General features: G+C 42.4%; 2 protein-coding genes and 1 long non-coding RNA gene across 5 annotated transcripts; all 3 read left to right on the forward strand.

The window, feature by feature from the left end:
• The first annotated feature begins 5,496 nt into the window (after window positions 1-5,496).
• On the forward strand, window positions 5,497-14,358 carry LOC106586673 (ATP-dependent (S)-NAD(P)H-hydrate dehydratase). 2 transcript variants are annotated; one of them, XM_014174193.3, is made up of 12 exons: window positions 6,797-7,083; window positions 8,873-8,960; window positions 10,900-11,358; window positions 11,559-11,706; window positions 11,875-11,920; window positions 12,015-12,103; window positions 12,197-12,305; window positions 12,397-12,447; window positions 12,540-12,644; window positions 12,718-12,838; window positions 12,938-13,058; window positions 13,223-14,358. In XM_014174193.3, exons 2-12 carry the CDS (start codon window positions 8,945-8,947, stop codon window positions 13,371-13,373), a joined length of 1,416 nt encoding a protein of 471 aa, XP_014029668.1. In that variant the 5' UTR covers window positions 6,797-7,083; window positions 8,873-8,944; the 3' UTR covers window positions 13,374-14,358. The 2 variants fall into 2 exon arrangements, with proteins under 2 accessions (XP_014029666.1, XP_014029668.1); XM_014174191.3 differs by lacking the exon at window positions 8,873-8,960 and having other exon boundaries at window positions 5,497-7,083.
• Window positions 8,970-10,399, forward strand: LOC106586676 (uncharacterized). The gene is made up of 2 exons (XR_001324235.3): window positions 8,970-9,514; window positions 9,691-10,399. It is a non-coding gene; the product is annotated as an uncharacterized LOC106586676 (long non-coding RNA).
• A 149-nt stretch (window positions 14,359-14,507) lies between the features above and the next one.
• LOC106586674 (inhibitor of growth protein 1) lies at window positions 14,508-20,667 on the forward strand. 2 transcript variants are annotated; one of them, XM_014174197.3, is made up of 4 exons: window positions 14,508-14,917; window positions 15,236-15,380; window positions 15,780-15,928; window positions 19,781-20,667. In XM_014174197.3, the coding sequence occupies exons 2-4, from the start codon at window positions 15,242-15,244 to the stop codon at window positions 20,408-20,410; spliced, it is 918 nt and encodes a 305-aa protein (XP_014029672.1). In that variant the 5' UTR covers window positions 14,508-14,917; window positions 15,236-15,241; the 3' UTR covers window positions 20,411-20,667. The 2 variants fall into 2 exon arrangements, with proteins under 2 accessions (XP_014029672.1, XP_014029671.1); XM_014174196.3 differs by lacking the exon at window positions 14,508-14,917 and adding an exon at window positions 14,931-15,078.
• Window positions 20,668-21,247: the final 580 nt, after the last annotated feature.

Genomic DNA, 21,247 nt, shown 5'->3' on the forward strand with positions numbered 1-21,247 from the left:
GAGCCCCACAAGGGTGCGTACTCAGCCCCCTCCTGTGCTCCCTATTCACCCATGTCTGCGTGGCCACGCACACCTCCAACTCGATCATCAAGTTTGCAGATGACACAACAGTAGTAGGCCGGATTACCAACAATGACGAGACAGTCTACAGGGAGGAGGTGAGAACCCTGGCGTAGGGGTGCCAGGAAAATAACCTCTCCCTCAACAAATTGAAGGAGCAAATTCTTATTTACAATGACGGCCTACAGATGTACAATTGAGAGCATCATGTCAGGCTGTATCACCACCTGGTACGGCAACTGCACTGCCCGCAACCGCAAGGCTCTCCAGTGGGTGGTGCGGTCTGCCCAACGGCAAGACCGCGTGTCAACGGCAGACCGCGTGTCCTGAAGGGCACACTGCCTGCCCTTCAGGACACCTACAGCACCCAATGTCACAGGAAGGCCAAAAGATCACCAAGGACATCAACCACCCAAACCACAGCCTGCTCACCCCACTATCATTCAGAAGGCGAGGTCAGTACAGGTGCATCAAAGCTGGGACCGAGATAATCTGTTTTTCAGTCTATCTCAAGGCCATAAGATTGTTAAATAGCCATCACTAGCCGGTTACCACCTGGTTACTCAACCCTGCACCTTATAGGCTGCTGCCCTATGTACATGGACATGGAATCACTGGTCACTTTAAATGGAACGCTGGTCACTTTAATAATGTTTACATACTGTTTTACTCATTTCATATGTATATACTGTACTGTATTTTAGTCAATACCACTCTGACAATGCTCATCCTAATATTTACGTATTTCTTAATTCCATTCTTTTACTTTAGATTTGGTTGTATTGTTAGATATTACTGCACTGTTGGATATAGGAACACAAGCATTTCGCTACACCCGCAATAACATCAGCTAAATAGGCGTATGTGACCAATAGAATTTGATTTGATAGATTGAAATTCACATACAATATTCAGTTCATAAGCATTGACTAATACCTCTAGGGCCTGTATTAGTCAATGATTGATTTAACCAACCTGGAAGACCAGGTGTGTTGAATTTATCCAGTCGCTGATCAATTAGCTGAGTTGGTCAGGGCTGCGTTCAGCACATAAAAACTTAATAGAACATTCAGTTGAACGGAAATGTTGCTGTACTGAACGACCAGTTGAAAAACAGGGAGGGGTGGGGTTGTGGGTTCAAAATGCACCGCTGCCCTTTTAAAATACCTCACTCATTGCTTCAAGCCACACCCTGGCACACCCACCCAACGGAGCAAACGTATCTCAAAGTCTGTTCAAGAACGTTTTGGGAAAGCGTGGCATTCAGTACAAACCGTTCCGCAACGTAGCAAACATTCAAGCGAACTAAAATCCTGCAGTACCTGTGGCACTCCAAGAACAGGGTTGCCGACCCCCTGCTCTAGGGTCCTGTGGTGAAACGACTGCTGTGCAAGGTATTTGGCAACAGCTTTCTTCCAAGGCCCATATTCACAAAGCGTCTGAGTAGGGATAGTTATCTAGGATAACCTCCCCCTTGACAATGTAATTGTACTCAGTGTGAAGGCAAAACTGATCCTAAAATTAGTACTCCTACTCTGAGATTCTTTGTCAATATGGCCCCTGGCCTATCAGCATGCTGGCCTGTCAGCAATGCCACCACCTGAAATACAACAAAAACAAGAATAATGTTAAAGTTGCGTCAATTCAATTCTGGTATCAGAACAAAATAGTCAGCACATAGTAACTTCTGATTTTATTTGTACTTTAATTAATGCAAACACGTGTGTGGTAAATGGGTGGTTCGTATATATACGGTTTCTCTGTGACACCTCGCAGGGCAGACAGAGAAGAGAATGACACATCCTTTGTTTCTCTCTTATATACTCTGACAGAGATAGTTCCCGCTCAATGCTGGCCTGTCAGAGGGGGGAGGAGCGTGGTTTAAACTTGCTCCTCCTATCGTCGGCGTGCAGGCTGGTCCCAGCCTCGTGACGCACCTCCTGTCTCCGGGTGTAGTTCTTCTTGTCTTCAGCAGTTGATTTATCCGTAGTTCATATACTTAATATTGTAGCATAGCTTCCCCAGTATATTATATAAGTTATGCAAACAAATAGCCAGTTCAACCCTAACAATAAGAATGATCTTAGCCAGTAACACATGTAAATGTGCACAAGCCCCATAAACAGCCAAATTATATGAAAACAACAGCCTATTTGCAGTAAAATTATGAGGCGCATTTTTCTTGCCAACTTTAGGTCACACATACATCAATAAACAGGCAGGGGAACAAAGTATGACAAAAATAGTAATCGTCAGTAACTGGCTAGTCTTTAGAATATAGCTACCAATTATGTAGCTAGTTTGTTTTTTTGAAACCTAGCTGGAGTCCACCTTGCTTGTTTGCTTGCTAGCTAGCTAAGGTGAACTCTGTTGGTAGGAGTAAGCTACCGTTAGCTAGCTTTCCACCAGAAGTTTCAAGATAGATGGCTGGTTAATGGAATTTTTTTAATCAACTTTAGCAATCAGATGAATAGCTACGAAATATATTTGTTGACCTATGTGTCCCTTGCAGTAGCTGTGTGTGGGTAAAATCACTGGGGAAGCCAAGCCAGGGGGAAAAAGTGTGTTGTGATAATTGAGTTGTTTGCTCTATAACCTATAGTTCATATGCCTTGCCACCTTGATATGCACTACATGAGCAAAAGTATGTGGACCTGCTCGTCGAACATCTCATTCCAAAATCATGTGCATTAATATGGAGTTGGCCCCGCCTTTGCTGCTATAACAGCTTCCACTCTTCTGGGAAGGCTTTCCACTAGATGTTGGAACATGGCTACGGGGACATGCTTCCATTCAGCTGCAAGAGTGTTAGTGAGGTTGGGCGATTTAAGCCTGGCTCGCAGTCGGTGTTCCAATTCATCCCAAAGGTGTTCGATGGGGTTGAGGTCAGGGCTCTGTGCAGGCCAGTCAAGTTCTTCCACACCGATCTCATCAAACCATTTCTGTATGGTCCTCGCTTTGTGCACGGGGGCATTGTCATGCTGAAACAGGAAAGTGGCTTCCCCAAACTGTTGCCACAAAGTTGGAAGCACAGAATCGTCTAGAATGTCATTGTATGCTGTAGCGTTAAGATTTCCCTACACTGGAACTAAGGGGCCTAGCCCGAACCATGAAAAACAGCCCCTGTCTTGTTAGACTTCAGTGCAGCTTTTGACATTATCGATCACAGTCTGCTGCTGAAAAAACGTATGTGTTATAGCAGGGGGTGTAAAGCCATAATGTGGATAAAGAGTTACTTGTCTAACAGAACACAGAGGGTTCTTTGCTTTTTTCAATCTTTACTAAAGACATGCCACTGGCTTTGAGTAAGGCAAGTGTTCCTATGTATGCGGGTGACTCAACACTATAAATGTCAGCTACTACAGTGACTGAAAGGACTGCAACACTTAACAAAGAGCTGCAGTTAGTTTCGGAATGGGTTGCAAGGAATAAGTTAGTCCTAAATATTTTCTAAACTAAAAGCATTGTATTTGGGACAAATCATTCACTAAACCCTAAACCTCAACTACATCCCGTAATGAATAATGTGGAAATTGAGCAAGTTGAGGTGACTAAACTGCCTGGAGTAACCCTGGAATGTAAACTGTCATGGTCAAAACATACAACAGTAGCTAAGATGGGGAGAAGTCTGTCCATAATAAAGTGCTGCTCTGCCTTAACGACACTATCAACAAGGCATGTCCTACAGGCCCTGGTTTTGTCGCACCTTGACTACTGTTCAGTCGTGTGGTCAGGTGCCACAAAGAGGGACTTGGGAACTTGCAGTTAGCTCAGAACAGGGCAGCATGGCTGGCCCTTAAAAGTACATGGAGAGCTAACATTAATGACATGCATGTCAATCTCTCATGGCTCAAAGTGGAAGAGAGATTGACTTCCTCATTTCTTGTTTTTTGTAAGAGGTGTTGACAAGCTGCAGGTACAGAGCTGTCTGTTTTTTAAATACTAGCAAACAGCTCGGACACACATGCATACCCCACAAGACATGCCACCAGAGGTCTCTTCACAGTCACCAAGTCCAGAACAGACTATGGGAGGCGCACAGTACTAGATAGAGCTATGACTACATGAAACTCTATTCCACATCAGGTAACTAATGCAAGCAATAGAATTAGATTTAAAAAGCAGGTAAAAATACACATTATGGAACAGCGGGACTGTGAAGTAACACAAACAGACACATGCATACACACACACAATAACATACGCACTATACACACACATACACATGGACTTTGCGTTGTAGATATCTGGTAGTGGAGTATGGGCCTGAGGGCACACATTTAGTGTGTTGTGAATTCTGTAATGAATGTATTGTAATGTTTTTTAAATTGTATAACTGCCTTAATTTTGCTGGACCCCAGGAAGAGTACCTACTGCCTTGGCAGCAGCTAATAGGGATCCATAATAAATACAAAAAATACCTTGTCACAACAGAACTTATTCCCTCAAACTCATTAAGAAGGAAAGAAATTACACAAATTAACTTTTAACAAGGCACACCTGTTAATTGAAATGCATTCCAGGTGACTACCTCATGAAGCTGGTTGAGAGAATGCCAAGAGTGTGCAAAGCTGTCATCAAGGCAAAGGGTGGCTACTTTGAAGAATCTCAAATCTCAAATATATTTTGATTTGTTTAACACTTTTTTTGGGGGGGGGGGGGGGGTTATTACATGATTCCGTATGTGTTATTTCATAGTTTTGATGTCTTCACTATTATTCTGCAATGTAAAAATAAAGAAAAACCCTGGAATCAGTAGGTGTGTCCAAACTTTTGACTGGTACTTGTATATTCCCCCTCAGGAGACTGAAAAGATTTGGCATGGGTCCCCAGATCCTCTAAAGGTTCTACAGCTGCACCATCGAGAGCATCCTGACTGGTTGCATCACTGCCTGGTATGGCAACTGCTCGGCCTCCGACCGCAAGGCACTACTGAGGGTAGACTGTACGGCCCAGGACATCACTGGGGCCAAGCTTCCTGCCATCCAGGACCTTTATACCAAGCGGTGTCAGAGGAAGGCCCTAAAAATTGTCAAAGACTCCAGCCACCCTAGTCATAGACTATTCTCTCTGCTACCGCACGGCAAGCGGTACCGGAGCGCCAAGTCTAGGTCCAAGAGGCTTCTAAACAACTTCTACCCCCAAGCCATAAGACTCCTGAACATCTAGTCAAATGTCTACCCAGACTATTCACATTGCCCCCTCTCCACACCACTCTATGTTGTCATCTATGCATGGTCATTTCAATTATCTCTACCTACATGTACATACTACCTCAACTAACCGGTGCCCCCGCACATTGACTCTGTACCGGCACCCCAGTATATATTATTTTATTTACTGCTTGTTACATTTTATATCTTATATTATATAGCTCTGGAGGCCTCTAGTGGCTTTCAGGCCATTTTAGCATGAAAAGTGCCATCGAGGGCTTCCACCATTTTAATGTAGTCAACTGGGTGGAATGTCCGACTTTATTGGCTGATCCCTCCCGATAACCCTGTTGGAGTCATGTCCAACGGCTCATCAGGAGAGATCAGCCAATCGTGAAGAAGAAAATTAACTACTTCAAAATGGAGATCGCTGCCAGACCTATAATGACACAGATATAAAGATAAGTCCGTTATCTAGTTCTATGATCCTCTCAACACACTTTCTGTTTTTGTTTGGATCTTTTAGCGCCTCTCGTCCCAGTGAAGCGTCTATTTATCCTATTTTCAGCAGTAACTCACAATTCGTGTTTAAGTAAGAACTGCCAGTGTGTGCGGGCCACCTCTCATTACACGGTTTACCTACGGCCTCTAATAGGCTCGCAAGAGGACGACCGAATCATGCAAACTTGGATATTTGGTTGTCTTTTGCCTCTACTGTTGTACTGTTGATTGCTGTAACCTATATGAACGATGACGGTAAAGTGGAAACAACAAATACTGTACTGCTTTTTTATTTCTATTTTTACGTCGCTGTCACTTTTTATACACCACAATCCCTGAAGCGAACTATTTCCTTTAGGACCCAGTGGAGCTCTGCGAGCTAATCCCTGTGATGTAGTACACATGCTGTCCCTGACGGTGGTTTTAGGTCAGTGCTATTCGGAATCGTTGGGATGTCCCTACCTTAAACCCTAACCCTAACTTAAACCCTAACCTTACCTTAACCATTTTGCGTTTCAACTTCAATGGGGGTAGTGACGTCCCAAGGATTCCGGATATCAAGGACCGTTTGTGTTGCGGTACTCGAGTGTATGGTAGGGGCCCATAATCAGTTTTGCAGACACTAATCTCCATTGTATGAAAGTGCACTGTCTGAAAAACAACATCTGGCTGCTGAATGTGCGCCATCCATGTCCAGGTAAAATGTTACCTGGTCGTTATAGCCTTTCTTAATCAGGCTCTGAATGTCGAGGTTTGATACCGGTTCCTGCTGCTAGCTAGCTAGTCTTGTTCACCAGCTGACTTGCCAACCTTTCTTGGTGTTCTGACTGTACTGCGTGCTTTAAAAGATAAGTTACGCATCAGTTGTTCTCGCACCTGATAATTATGCTCGCCAATTCAACACGGGGCTTTCTCTGGTCGGATGTCGAAACCAGAACCTTGCTGAATATCTGGGGGGAGCGGGACATCCAGACGGCGTTGGGCGGAAACTTCCGAAACAGTCATGTCTACCGCGACGTCGCCCGAAGGTTGGGAATTATGGGGTTCGAAAGAACCCCAGAGCAGTGTAGGGTGCGAATCAAAAGCCTGAAAAGGCAGTTTATCCTGGCCAAGGAGGGCAACCTGAGGAACAATGGACAATACCACAAAATCTGCAAGTTCTACGATGCCATGGAGAGGATACTAAGCAGCCGTCCCCAGATTGACCCCCAGGAGTTGTTAGACAGTGGGGCCGTGGGGGATGAGACCGAGGAGGAAGTGGACACAGACCCTCCACAGGACCCATACTTGGAGAGCACAGGGGAATGCTCCTACCCAGAGACCCAAGTGAAGGTCGAATACCCTCCCATCCCTGTGACAGTGGGAAATAGTAAGTACCATTAGTATGGCATGACATTACATTGTTATTATGTTTTATTTTGCAAATACGGGCCTTTTTGTGTCACAGGGTTAGATTTAAGTTACAATGTTAGTTTAGATTTATTATTTCACATCCATTAAGTAGAGACTAAAATTACCTTAACCTATTTTTCAGCTTTCAGTGTTTCATTTTATTTTTGCCCTGTCTCACACTGACTTTTGGCATTCTGCTATGTATTACACTTACAGAAGTCTTGATAATTAGAAAATATTTAATGCACCTGATTAAAAAAAGAGTAAAATAGAAACTATATAAACTCAGTAAAAAAAGAAGCGTCCTCTCACTGTCAACTGCGTTTATTTTCAGCAAAGTTAATGTGTAAATATTTGTATGAACATAACAAGATTCAACAACTGAGACATAAACTGAACAAGTTCCACAGACGTGTCTAACAGAAATTGAATAATGTGTCCCTGAACAAAGGGGGGATCAAAATCAAAAGTAACAGCCAGTATCTGGTGTGGCCACCAGCTGCATTAAGTACTGCAGTGCATCTCCTTCTCGTGGACTGCACCAGATTTGCCAGTTTTTGCTGTGAGATGTTACCCCACTCTTCCACCAAGGCACCTGCAAGTTCCCGGTCATTTCTGGGGGGAATGGCCCTGGTCCCAGATGTGCTCATTTGGGATTGAGATCCAGGCTCTTCACTGGCCATGACAGAACACTGACATTCTTGTCTTGCAGGAAATCATGCACAGAACGAGCAGTATGGCTGGTGGCATTGTCATGCAGGAGGGTCATGTCAGGATGAGCCTGCAGGAAGGGTACTACATGAGGGAGGAGGATGTCTCCCCTTTAACGCACAACATTGAGACTGCCTGCAATGACAACAAGCTCAGTCCGATGATGCTGTGACACACCGCCCCAGACCATGACGGACCCTCCACCTCCAAATCGATCCCGCTCCAGAGTACAGGCCTCGGTGTAACGCTCGTTCCTTAGACGATAAACGCGAATCCGACCATCACCCCTGGTGAGACAAAACCGCAACTCGTCAGTGAAGAGCACTTTTTTCCAGTCCTGTCTGGTCCAGCGATGGTGGGTTTGTGCCCATAGGCGACGTTGTTGCCCTTGATGTCTGGTGAGGACCTGCCTTACAACAGGCCTACAAGCCCTCAGTCCCGCAGGTGGGATGTTCAGATGTACCGATCCAGTGCAGGTGTTATTACATGTGGTCGGCCACTGCGAGGACGATCAGCTGTCCGTCCGGTCTCCCTGTAGCGCTGTCTTAGGCATCTCACAGCACGGTCATTGCAATTTATTGCCCTGGCCACATCTGCAGTCCTCATGCCTCCTTGCAGCATGCCTATGGCACGTTTACGCAGATGAGCAGGGACCCTGAGCATCTTTCAGTTGGTGTTTTTCAGAGTCAGTTCAAAGCCCTCTTTTTAGTGTCCTAAGTTTTCCTAACTGTGACCTTAATTGCCTACCATCTGTAAGCTGTTAGTGTCTTAACGACCGTTCCACAGGTGCATGTTCATTAATTGTTTATGGTTCATTGAACAAGCATGGTACACAGTGTTTAAACCCTTTACAATGAAGATATTTTGATTTTTTTTATGAATGATCTTTGATAGACAGGGTCTTGAAAAAGGGACGTTTCTTTTTTGCTGAGTTTACATATTAGATGGGCATAAGCCATTTGCTACTTTAAAAAAAAACACTACAGTAGTCTCTAAGTATTGTGTCATTACCACCATGACAAGAAAATTACATGAGTTTTTTTTTTTTTTCTTAGTTTGTGTACTTGGTTATTATGAATAGAGACAGTGGAGCTCATGGAGGGAGATTCAGAGTTTGATGCCAGGAAATGACAGAAAATAAAGGTAAATATGTTTTGAGATATTGTACGTCATTACCAAATTGGCTGTAATTTCATCAAATAATTATTTAGGATACATTGTATGCTTGCTGTTCAACTTCATGCTAGAATCCCTGCTATTTATGACCAAATACTGTAAAAATGTAATTCCCACCACATGTCATTACCACCACATAATGAACTGTGATGGTAAGGACAATGTGGTGGTAATGACTAAATGTATTAGTCATCTCTCCAAAGTTCTCTCCCACCTTCATGAGTTGAATCCATCTGCCACTGTCTTCCATGTTGTAAGTGATGGACCAACCACACAGTACAGATCCAAGAATAATTTATTCTACCTGAGCACAATTGAAGGCTGGACGCAGCTGTGAAGAGAAGTTGATTCCATGGTGGCAAGAGGAATGGACCTTCAGAATGGAAGGGTTCTACGAGGAACTTTCCCAAGAGCAGTCAAATGTGAAGCTATTTTACGTCACAGAGCAAGAGATTGAGAAAATTGATCTCCTGCTTCCAGATCGTATTGAGATGACCCGTGGAACAATGAAAATACACCAGGTAATATGTATAATGTAAAACTATAGATTTGTAATTACAAAATGTAGATCAAATTGTAGATTTTCAAATCACTATCTTTTCATTCTAACATTTAAGTGTTTACTGAAGGTGTTAACAGAATGTGTTAGATTTCCTGTATATTCATCAATTTAAGAAATCTTCTATGTTGTTTACAGATCGTCACTGCCATTCCAGGACAAATCACATGGAGAGTTCTAAGTTGTTGGTGCTCAACTCCACATCTGTGATTGTTTTGGCCCACAGACTGAGATAATTCAACAAACAGAGGCAGACAAAGCACAATCTTCACCTCAACCTGCACAGCACCACAACTATTTCTTAGTGCAAAACTGCCCATTGCAGACATACATGAGAGACTGATTGGAAAGTGGTGTGTTGTGAAATATGATGACGACCCTTACCTTGGTATTATACAAGGTGTTGATGCAGAGAGCAGTGCTCTAGTCAAGACGATGAGTCGTGTGAGAGCAAACAGATTCTTTTGGCCAAGGAGAGAGGAAATTGTATGGTACCAACCAGAGAATGTGCTTGGGCTTGTCCCTGAGCCTCATCCAGTGACCAAATGGCATATGATGCCTGATGGCGCAGTCTGGGAGGACATTTGCTCTCTCGTTAAGCAATAGAGAGCATAATCTTGAGTGAGTCTGAATCAATAGACTGCAGCCAGTGAACAACAATTTGTTTAATGTCACCTAGTGTTTACAACCTTATAGATGTATTTCTGCCTAATGCATTGAATCCAACAATTGTTCTGAAATATGCTTTAAGTTCTTGAGGCATGTAACCTTTTTGTTTTTTGAGGTTTTTAATGTTGTGTTCTATATCTTCAATAAAATGAAACATGTACACCTGTGACGTTCAAAATGTTTAATGGTATTTTTCATCAGTTTTATATGAAATGTAATTTCCACCACACTGTCATTACCACAACGCTAAGTCATTACCATTACGGTACATGTTTTTTAGGAAAATGTGTATTAAATTACTATAGATGATGATTCCCATATGTGAACCTTATATGCTTGTTCTTAAGATAATTCCTAAAATGTCAAATATTAAGATTTTGATGTGGTAAATGCATGTTTCTGAGTATCATCAAGGCATATATGGATAATTTTATGTGGTGGTAATGACATTTCATCTCAGGTATTTGGGGAAACCTATAAAAAAATATATATATTCTTAAATAATATGGTCTCAGCTACTATTTGATCTTGTTTCCAGATAGATTAAAAAAACAGTTTCAAGAGGTTTCATTTTCAAAAACATCCAAAAAGTGCCCGTATTTGTAAAATCAACCATATCTAGTATACCGATACTACCACAGTGGCAGCTCTCAAACTCCATCCACTCCTCGTCAACAGGCACTACAGTCAGACAGATCAGCAGCCAGTCAGCTGGTGGACCGTCCTCCAAGCGGCCCAAGAAGCGGCACGTCGACCTGGCCCTGGACAGTGTGACGAAGCGGCTCCTGGAGCAGAGTGCCGAGGCTGAGCAGAGCTTCTACCAGATGGAGGAGCAGCGTCTGCAGGCCGAGGACCACCGGCGAGAAGCCGAACATGCCCGCGAGCTCCACATGCTCCAGGTGTTGGGACAGATGTTCTCCAGCATCGCCACCAGGAACCCCGTCGCCACAGCTACCGCAAACACAGCAATGCCGCCTGCTCTGAATACCATGGAGTCCAACATGCAGCCCGGTGTGCCCATGTCCGCCTCCGGCCAAATGAGGCGTGGTCGGTCGTGTCACCGCCGAGTCCGCTCGCCCCAGTCCCAGGCTGAGTGGCCCAGCTACCACAGTCAACCACAGTCCAACGCAGGTTTAGGTATTTGCTTCTCTTACTCAGTTGGCCTGTGTTTAACCATGGCCAGCTCTGGTGAGACTGCTTGTCGACAAGAAGGTCAAACAGAACTGAATAAGGCTGAAACAGACCCACAAAGACATCTAGGCTGAACTAAATGCACACACAAGCAGGTAAGCGACAAGTTTTAAGTAAACTCTGAATACTTCTCTCTCCTTTTTCAGTCCTCGAGCGCTCCTTCTCCCTTGGGACAGCAGCACGCCGAGGAATGGATGATATCCTTCCGCTGGTGAAGAATATAGTCCCTCCGCTGACGTCTAAAAAGCACAAAGGCCAAGATGGGCGGATTGGGATTATTGGGGGATGTCAGGAGTAAGTTATCCAAGTGACCCAGCCCCACCTTTAACTTGGATTTCTAAATGAAGGTTTTCTGGAGTATACCCATATTGTGTGAGGTACCAAAGATATTCTAAAATGTTCTTCTTTGTATCCTTCTTTCGTTCCATCCTTCTTTCTAATTATTTTTCTTGTCATGGTAAGGTATACAGGAGCTCCGTACTTTGCTGCTATCTCTGCATTGAAAGTGGTAAGCACAAAGTAGCTTTCTTGGTCCTGTGTCATTTTTTACTCTGGTGGAGACATTGATATGACGACAAAACCTCTGCTGTATCACTTCCCAGGGAGCCGACCTGTCACACGTATTCTGCACTAAAGCTGCAGTGACAGTGATCAAATCCTACAGTCCGGAGCTCATAGTTCATCCTGTGCTGTAAGTTCTGTCTCGGAATGGAAGCCTATTTGTAAGCAGTGTGCATATAATGGATGTCTTTGTTGATGATAACTGTGTTAATATTATCTATAGGGACAGCCCCAATGCAGTGGAGGAGATGGAGAAATGGCTCCCCAGACTCCACTGCCTGGTGGTGGGCCCAGGGCTGGGCAGAGACGAAATGCTGCTGAAAAACGCCAAGGCACATGGGACACTGAACACACACAGTCAATTTTAGTTGACAGTTGACATATTACCAATGTTTTCATGACTCTTTTTTTTTCTCTCTTCAGGAAGTAATTGAGAAGTCCAAAGCAAGAGATATTCCTATTGTTATTGATGCAGTAAGTACTGTACACAAAACATATTTTCACTTTGTTAATAGATTTTAGATTTCTTCACAAAGATGTGCAGTGATTGTGTGTTCCACCAATAGGACGGGCTGTGGCTGGTTGCTCAGCAACCATCAGTCATCCAAGGGTACCAGAAGGGCATCCTCACTCCCAACTACATGGAATTCACCCGGTTGTATGAGGCTATGGTGAGTCTGCCAGTTCAGCTCTGTGTGTGTGTGTGTGTTTATCATTATCCTACTGTCTGTCTGTCTTTTTCAGCACCATGAGCCTCTGGATAGCAGTGACCATCAGAGGAGTGCCATGGAGCTCAGTGTTGCCATGGGCAACCTGACTGTGGTGCTCAAGGGGGAGGAAGACCTTATCACTGACGGCAACAAGGGTTAGTGTCTGTCATGCACACACGCACAGCTACACTTAGACTAAATGCTACATTCACACATATTCCTGTAAAGCTCTGACTGTGTCCTGTGGTGTCCAGTGATCTTGTGCAGACAGGAGGGCAGCGGGCGTAGGTGTGGGGGGCAAGGAGACCTCCTATCTGGCTCTCTGGGAGTGCTGGCACACTGGGCATATACCTCCTCAGCAGACATGACTAAAAGGTACCATATTCATTAACATTATGTGCTTATACACTGACATGGCCAAAATGAATATAGTTCTATGAGAACATTAGAAGGGGCTGCCATTGTTACTTAGTTGGCCTAATTTTACAGTTTATTTGTCATTGCTGTAACTGTAATGTGTTCTCCAATCTCTGCCTCAGTGTGAACCCATCAGTGGTGGCAGCGTTCGGGGCCTGTTCTCTGACCAGACAGTGTAACAGACAGGCCTTTCACAAACATGGCCGAGCCACCACCACCACAGACATGATCCAGGAGATCAGCTCCGCCTTCAAAAAACTATTTGAGAGCTGAGAACGGTCTACAGGGAGGGGTCCAAGATACTCACATACGTACTATACATACACTTACATACATACTGTACATACACTTACATACATGCATACATACTGTACATACACTTATATACATGCATACATACTGTACATACACTTGCATACATGCATACATACTGTACATACACTTACATACATGCATACAGTACATAGACATAACGACACGCTCTTCCATGGGAATCCTGAAAATCCATTCTCTATAATCATTGACATTGGGCCAAAGAGCCCAACTATCAAAACGTTTCAGATCTTTTAGCTGTAGCTAGTCTGTTCCTCCAGACAGGAAAGCTAAGGCCGGGATTCAATCCGTAATTTCCAATTGAGCCGACGTTGCAGTTTATTTTTACCACGATTGCAATTTCCATGAACGCAGTAACATTGCCTTAAAAAGCTGCATTGTTCGAGAACCTGTGATCGTTATTGAATCTCGACCTAAGACTTTGTTTAATCAACAAGAAATAATACAAGAAGTAGGGCTCCAACATATGAAACCACGTCTATTGGTGCTAAATAAACTAGACTTTAATGATTTTTAAATGGATAAAGAAAAGGTGTCTATGAAATATTCCCTCTGCACTGGAGTCTATTTTATTTTCCTCAAAGTGCCTCGTTGGCTTTTAAAAATGTTGACAGCCAGCACTTCAGTATTAAAGGGGCACACAAGGCTGAGCTGAGATGATTATACATCAATATTATCAGACTACCTAACAGACTTCAAACAGTACACATACTATGTAACACATTTAATAATACTTGATGATTTACAGCATAGAATTCTCTGTGATTTCCTTCCAGACAGTTCATCCTATTCCATCATGACATTCCTATCTTTACTGTCATCCAGAATAGAATCTTACAGTGACAGTGTGGCACCGGTGTGGTCTCCTGTTTTTGTCAGAAACATCTTTTACATTGTAAATATTAAAATGTTGATTGAGAGTTCACTTCTTTGTTCTGTCTTCTACCTTCCTCACAGTGTTGCACAGAGTTAGATTATCCAATGTATCAATGATAACTGTCAGCTCAAACAGTGTGAAATGTCTGCGATGGAGAGAAACTTTGTTTACATTTTAAATAATTGCCATTCTGTCATACTGCCACCAGAGGGCGCATACATTGTATTTCCGATATGGCGGGTTATCGCCTTCATAACATCAGAGCAAAACTGGAACTGTATCAAGCTAAGATGTAACATCAAGCATGTCAGGCATCAACCATTTTCACAAGATCTGCATAATTGTAAACTAAATGCATTAAAACAATAAACAAACAGACACAACAGATAAAAAACGTCGTTGCCAAAAAAGTATCTTCACAACAACAACAAAAATCGACACATGTCAAGTTTGTTTCACAGGATGCGCATGCTCAAAATAAACCGGTTTATTTGTTCAACTCAAGTTTACCGTTCTTCACGCTGCAATCAATGCACCGTTAGAATATTCTCCAGTTGGGTTGAATACATTGTATGAGCTTCAGTAAACGGAAAATACAACGTTTCTGGTGAGTAAAAATGGGTCGTTTGCGTGTTCAGACCGTAATCAGTGTGAAGGCTGTAAGCGACGTTACTGCTACTAGCTAGCTAATGGTAGCTGTTAGCTTAGCTTCCTCCTGTTAAACGTTAGATAGCGGAATTAGTTTTCATGGATACAGTAAGGGAAAAGGTCAGCTCAAACGTTAAAGAGATTGCAAATATGTTTTTTTTATTCGTCCAACGTGTACTGTAGGATTATGAGTTTCGGATGTTCTGTGTGCCATAATATTGTAGAAGAAGGATGTTCTGTGTAACAATTGTATTTCTTTTTTTGTGGACATTGACAGACGAGAATGCTAAATCCGGCTAACGGCGACCCGGTCCATGTCGTTACAAATTATGTGGAAGAATATTTGGACTTGGTCGAATCACTGCCTTTCGACCTACAGAGGAGTGTGTCGCTTATGAAGGAAATTGATGCTAAATATCAAGGTAAATCGTTCACGTTTCGTCCACTGACCATCTTTGCTAGCTACCTGCTAGGTAACGTTAATCAACATAGCTAGTTTACATAACTGTTACTAGTCTGTTAACATAGCTAGCTGAAGTTACGCTGTTAGTTTCTAGAAGTAGCTGGTTACTTGCATCCAGATACAAGCTAGCTAGCCTGTGCATCTTTTGATTAAGTTACAATTTGAATAAAAGGTGTCTACTATTCTATGTAAAATTAAAACAATATCCACGTCAAGTTATGTAAATGTATTTAGCTTACTAGCGTAATACACGCTTGTTTAGATCCATAATAAAACTGCCACTCCATCCACTTTACGCAATCTATGGGCCATGTTTGTTACATCTCTTGCATCTTCTTGTTTTTCCCCCCTGTCTCAGATGGCCTGCAAGAGCTGGATGATGCTTATGAGCGCTACAGTCTGGAGTCCGACCCTCTCCAGCGGCATAGACTTCAGCTGGCCATCCAGAGAGCTCTTATCCGCAGCCAGGAGCTGGGAGATGAGAAGATCCAGATTGCTGGGCAGATGGTGCGTGAACGTGGCTGGCTGCCTGTATTATTATTTATGGACAAAGGTGTCTTCCCTTTTTATATGAACTTTGCTTAAACCTCTTTTTCAATTTTCGCCTAAAATGACATACCTAAATCTAACTGCCTGTAGCTCAGGCCCTGAAGCAAAGATATGCATATTATTGATACCATTTGAATGGAAACACTTTGAAGTTTGTGGAAATGTGAAAGGAATGTAGGAGAATATAACACATTAGATCTGGTAAAAGATAATACAAAAGAAAAAAACAACCTTTTTTGGTATTTTTTTCTGTACCGTCTTTGAAATGCAATAGAAAGGGCATAATGAATTATTCTAGCCCAGGCACAATTTAGACTTTGGCCACTAGATGGCAGCACTGTATGTGCAAAGTTTGAGTGATGCAGTGAAATCTTGCATATCTATTCAAATATGCCCAAATGTGCCTTATTGGTTTATTGATACATTTTCAAGTTCATAGTTGTGCACTCTCCTCAAACAATAGCATGGTAATCTTTCACTCTATTAGCCACTGTAAATTGGACAGTGCAGTTAGATTAACAAGAATTTAAACTTTCTGCCCATATCAGATATGTACATGTCCTGGGAATCTTTTTTTGTTTCTTACAACCTCATGCTAATCACGTCAGCCTACGTTAGCTCAACCGTCCCGCGGACAGGACACCAATCCTGAAGAAGTTTGATTTTCCAACTTGAAAAGCAATAATATTGATGGATGAGGCTGTAACAAAGCCCATATTGGTCACTCTCCTTGACCAACTTGCAATACCAGTCAAAAGTTTGGACACTTACTCATTCAAGGGGTTTTCTTTTATTTTTACTATTTTCTGCATTGTAGAATAATAGTGAAGACATCAAAACTATGAAATAACACATCTGGAATCATGTAGTAACCAACAAAGTATTAAACAAATCTAAATATATTTGAGATACTTCAAAGTAGCCACCCTTTGCCTTGATGACAGCTTTGCACATGCTTGGCATTCTCTCAACAGCTTCACCTGGAATGCTTTTCCAACAGTCTTGAAGGAATTCCCACATAAGATGTGCACTTGTTGGCTGCTTTTCCTTAACTCTGCGGTCCAACTCGTCCCAAACCATATCAATTGGGTTGAGGTCCGGTGATTGTAGAGGCCAGGTCATCTGATGCAGCACTCTATCACTCTCCTTGGTGAAATAGCCCTTACATAGCCTGGAGGTGTGTTTTGTTGAAAATAAATGATAGTCCCACTTAGGGCTGAGCGATATGGCCAAAATATTATATCACACATATATATATATATATATATATATATATATATATATATATATATATATATATATACAAATTTCAGCACTTATCACTTCTGCATTTCCTGCACTCAGTTGCAGTGGTGGAAAAAGTACCCAATTATCATACTTGATTTAAGTAAAGATGCATTAATAGAAAATTACTCAAGTAAACGTGAGTCTCCCAATTAAAATACTACTTGAGTAAAAGTCTAAAAGTATTTGGTTTTAAATATACTTAAGTATCAAAAGTTAATATTTTATGAATAAAATGTACTTAAGTGTAAAAGTATAAATAATTCAAATTCCTTATATTAAGCAAACCAGATGGCACCATTTCACTTTTTTTTTTTTTTTTTTACAGATAGCCAGGGTCGCACTCCAACACTCAGACATCATTTACAAACAAATCATTTGTGTGTAGTGAATCCTCCAGATCAGAGGCATTAGATGATCAGGGATGTTCTCTTGACAATAGTGTGAATTGGACCATTTTCCTATCCTGCTAAGCATTCAAAATGTAACAAGCACTTTTAGGTGTCAGGGAAAATGTATGGAGTAAAAATTACAGTATTGTCTTTGGGAATGTAGTAAAATAAAGTACATATACCCCAAAAAAGACTTAAGTAGTACTTGAAAGTGTTTTTACTTAAGTACTTTACAACCTCTGCTCAATTGAGAATTGCCACATAGGGCTGCATGATATGGGCAAATAATCTAAGACTTATTTTTAACCAAACGTTGCAATTGGGATTTGACTTGCGAATTAGAGCAGAACTGCTGGAATCTTGGAAATAGAATGACTATTCTAATTCTATTGTTAGAATATAATAGTGGGCACTTTGAATAGTGTTTTGAGATGACAATTAATTAAAATGCCAGGGAGGAGTTATTGTGACAGGGTAGGAACTAAAGGTTTGATAAGTGTTTCCTAGGGGACCCTGTAAGCTTTGGCTACATTGCATGTTTTCTCTTAGCTACTTCATGTAGCTAACATTCTTGCTTTGCATATTCCTCTTTGATTTAGAAGATGCTGTTGCACAAACAACATGCTGATTTAGGTCTACACTATCACCTGTATTAGCTAGCTACGTTTGCTCTTACTCAGTATCTATTAGCATTAGCGGCTAACAATTAGTCTCACAAGATTTAGGGCAACTTGCTAAGAAAAGACAAACTAGCTGTTTGCTGACGTAAGAAACAAACTAATCGTGTCATTATAGAACGCTAGTTGATTTATAAGCAAAGTGAAAGCAGCATTGACCATGCAGACTGAACGCAAGTGTCTCGTGGTTGAACGTCGAATGCGCTCCTTCAGTGACGGGGCGTGGAAAGTGGCATGGGAGAAAATGGCGGAAAGAGATGACTTAAGTAGCGACGTAAACTATAAAAATTTGACATTACACATGGCGTATCACATTTTAACAAACCAAACATTCAAATACTGGTATAGAAGGTAAAGTAAAAACCCAAACTGGTCCCTGCATCAATACTGGTATATCATAAAATGCTGTATACGCCCTAGTCCCAATAAGTGCAAACCAGATGGGATGGCTTATCGCAGCAGAATGCTATGGAAGCCATGCTGGTTAAGTGTGCCTTGAATTCTAAATAAATCAGTGTTACCAGCAAAGCACCATCACACCACCTCCTCCATGCTTCACTGTGGGAACCACACATGCGGAAATCATCCATTCACCTACTCTGCATCTCATAAACACACAAGGGTTGGAAACAAGAAATCTCAATTTTGGACTCATCACACCAAAGGACAGATTTCCATCTTGGCCCAAGCAAGTCTCTTATTGGTGTCCTTTTAGTAATTTCTTTGCAGCAATTGACAGTCTCTGAACAGTTGCTGTTGAGATGTGTCTGTTGAACTCTGAAGAATTTATTTGGGCTGCAATTTCTGAGGCTGGTAACTCTAGTGAACTTATCCTCTGCAGCAGAGGTCACTCTGGGTCTTCCTTTCCTGTGGCGGTCCTCATGAGAGACAGTTTCATCATGGCACTTGATGGTTTTTGCAACTGCACTTGAAGAAACTTTAAAAGTTCTTGACATTTTCTGCATTGACTAACCTTCACATCTTAAAGTAATGATGGACTGTCATTTCTCGTTGCTTATTTGAGCTGTTCTTGCCATAATATGGACCTGGTCTTTTTAGCTATATTTGGAAATCTTCTGCGTAACAACCCTATCTTGTCACAACACAACGGATTGGCCGAAATTAACTAACAAGGCACACCTGTTAATTGAAATTCATTCCAGTTAACTACCTCATTAACCTCGTTGAGAGATTGCCAATATTGTCCAAAGCAAAAGGTGGCTACTTTGAAGAATCTCATATATTTTGATTAAAAACTTTTTTGGTTACATGATTCCGTATGTGTTATTTCATAGTTTGTCTTTACTATTATTCTACAATGTAAAAATAAAGAAAAAAACCTGGAATGAGTGGGTGTATCCAAACTTTTGACTGGTACTGTATGTCACCCTTTTGATCAAAACCCACAGTGTGTGATATATATATATTATATATATACTCACTCTGTACTGTTCCAGGTGGAGTTGGTGGAGAACTGTAGCAGACAGGTGGACTGGCATTCTGAGCTCCTCCACGCCTCCAAGGAGAACCCTGATACCCATGTACCCACATCAACTGCCATGACGACCGCAGCCTCCATAGTGCCGTCGGCAGAAACAACTCCGGGCAAAGCAGGTCACCATGACAAGAGGCGTGACAAGGTGACGCTGTGCTCAGTCGGTGGGGGGGACAAGTCTGGCGGGAAACGGTCACGGCGGCAGAAAAGCGGAGAGAATTGGGAGAGCTATGGAAGCATGGGTCATGTTGATGAGGTGGGCATGGGGGTACCCAGAGAGAAGAGGGCCAAAACGTTGTCGTCCAAGAAGAAGAAGAGGTCAAAGGGGAAGTCAGAGAGGGAGGTGTCACCCCTAGATCTGCCCATCGACCCAGACGAGCCCACCTACTGCCTGTGTGAACAGGTATCCTACGGCGAGATGATTGGCTGTGATAACGACGAGTGTCTCATCGAGTGGTTCCACTTCTCCTGTGTGGCGCTGGATCACAAGCCTAAGGGGAAGTGGTTCTGCCCCAAATGCAGGGGCGAGAATGAGAAGACCATGGACAAGGCCCTAGAGAGGGCGAAGAAGGAAAGGGCCTACAACAGGTAGCTTCTCTACCTAGCCCAGTGGACATCGTGGTCATGTTAGGTTAGTTTTGTCTACTCCCAATGCTATTTGGAAAGAGGGACTTATTTTAGTAAATGCTGTACTGGAAGATGGACATCCTGGTTCACGACCACTGGTTTAGAGCAGATACAGCATAATGTAATAGATTATTTTATCAAATAGCCACACCAATGATTGACGCTGCTGTATCATGCATGCAACCATAATGCTCCTCCGAACAAATAAAACATTTCATCCAAGATTGTGCAATACATCTATGAACTTCCTCTGTTGAATTGTCATCACATGTGTATGTACTGATATGTGACTGCCCTTTGCTTGAAGTGCCATTACTGATAGGACTGCCCTAGCAAAATGCATTGGAGATGATCCAGTTGGAAATGTTTGACGGCGTGCGTGATGCCAAATCCCCTTGGCAACGGGCCTGTGTTCGTGAGGACTTTCACTTGACACCGGTAAGGTGAATTAAATGTATCTAGTCCAACGGTAGTATTAAATCAAATGTATTTATGAAAGCCCATTTTACAGAAACCTAGACTAAAACCCCAAACAGTCTTACCAAGGGGTTCTGCAAATGACATCTCCCCCTCTGCTCTTTGCGTACTGTCAGTCAATAGCAAAGCAATAACGTGTCATTTGGTGTTGTGTGTGTACACAATCACTCCATGCGGTTCTGCAATTGTGATTGGTTTTAGATGTGTAGAGTTCTCATTAAGGTTTGCTTCAATATTGTGTGTTGAAAGAGGTTAACAGATGCATGAACTTTGAAGCTAGTTTCACTGATATCACATTATTTGCCACAAATGCTAAATATAGAGT

Source organism: Salmo salar, chromosome 25 (assembly GCF_965601325.2).
Source record: "Salmo salar chromosome 25, fSalSal1, whole genome shotgun sequence".
In the NCBI taxonomy this organism is placed as follows: domain Eukaryota; kingdom Metazoa; phylum Chordata; class Actinopteri; order Salmoniformes; family Salmonidae; genus Salmo; species Salmo salar.

Coding starts and splice junctions, on each gene's coding strand:
- LOC106586674 (XM_014174196.3), top strand. CDS start 15,058: ATGGATACAGTAAGGGAAAAG. Junction 15,381..15,779: donor AATTGATGCTAAATATCAAG/GTAAATCGTTCA, acceptor CCCCTGTCTCAG/ATGGCCTGCAAGAGCTGGAT. Junction 15,929..19,780: donor TCCAGATTGCTGGGCAGATG/GTGCGTGAACGT, acceptor GTACTGTTCCAG/GTGGAGTTGGTGGAGAACTG.
- LOC106586673 (XM_014174191.3), top strand. CDS start 6,600: ATGCTCGCCAATTCAACACGGGGCTTTCTCTGGTCGGATGTCGAAACC. Junction 11,359..11,558: donor ACAGTCCAACGCAGGTTTAG/GTATTTGCTTCT, acceptor CTCCTTTTTCAG/TCCTCGAGCGCTCCTTCTCC. Junction 11,707..11,874: donor ATTATTGGGGGATGTCAGGA/GTAAGTTATCCA, acceptor TGTCATGGTAAG/GTATACAGGAGCTCCGTACT.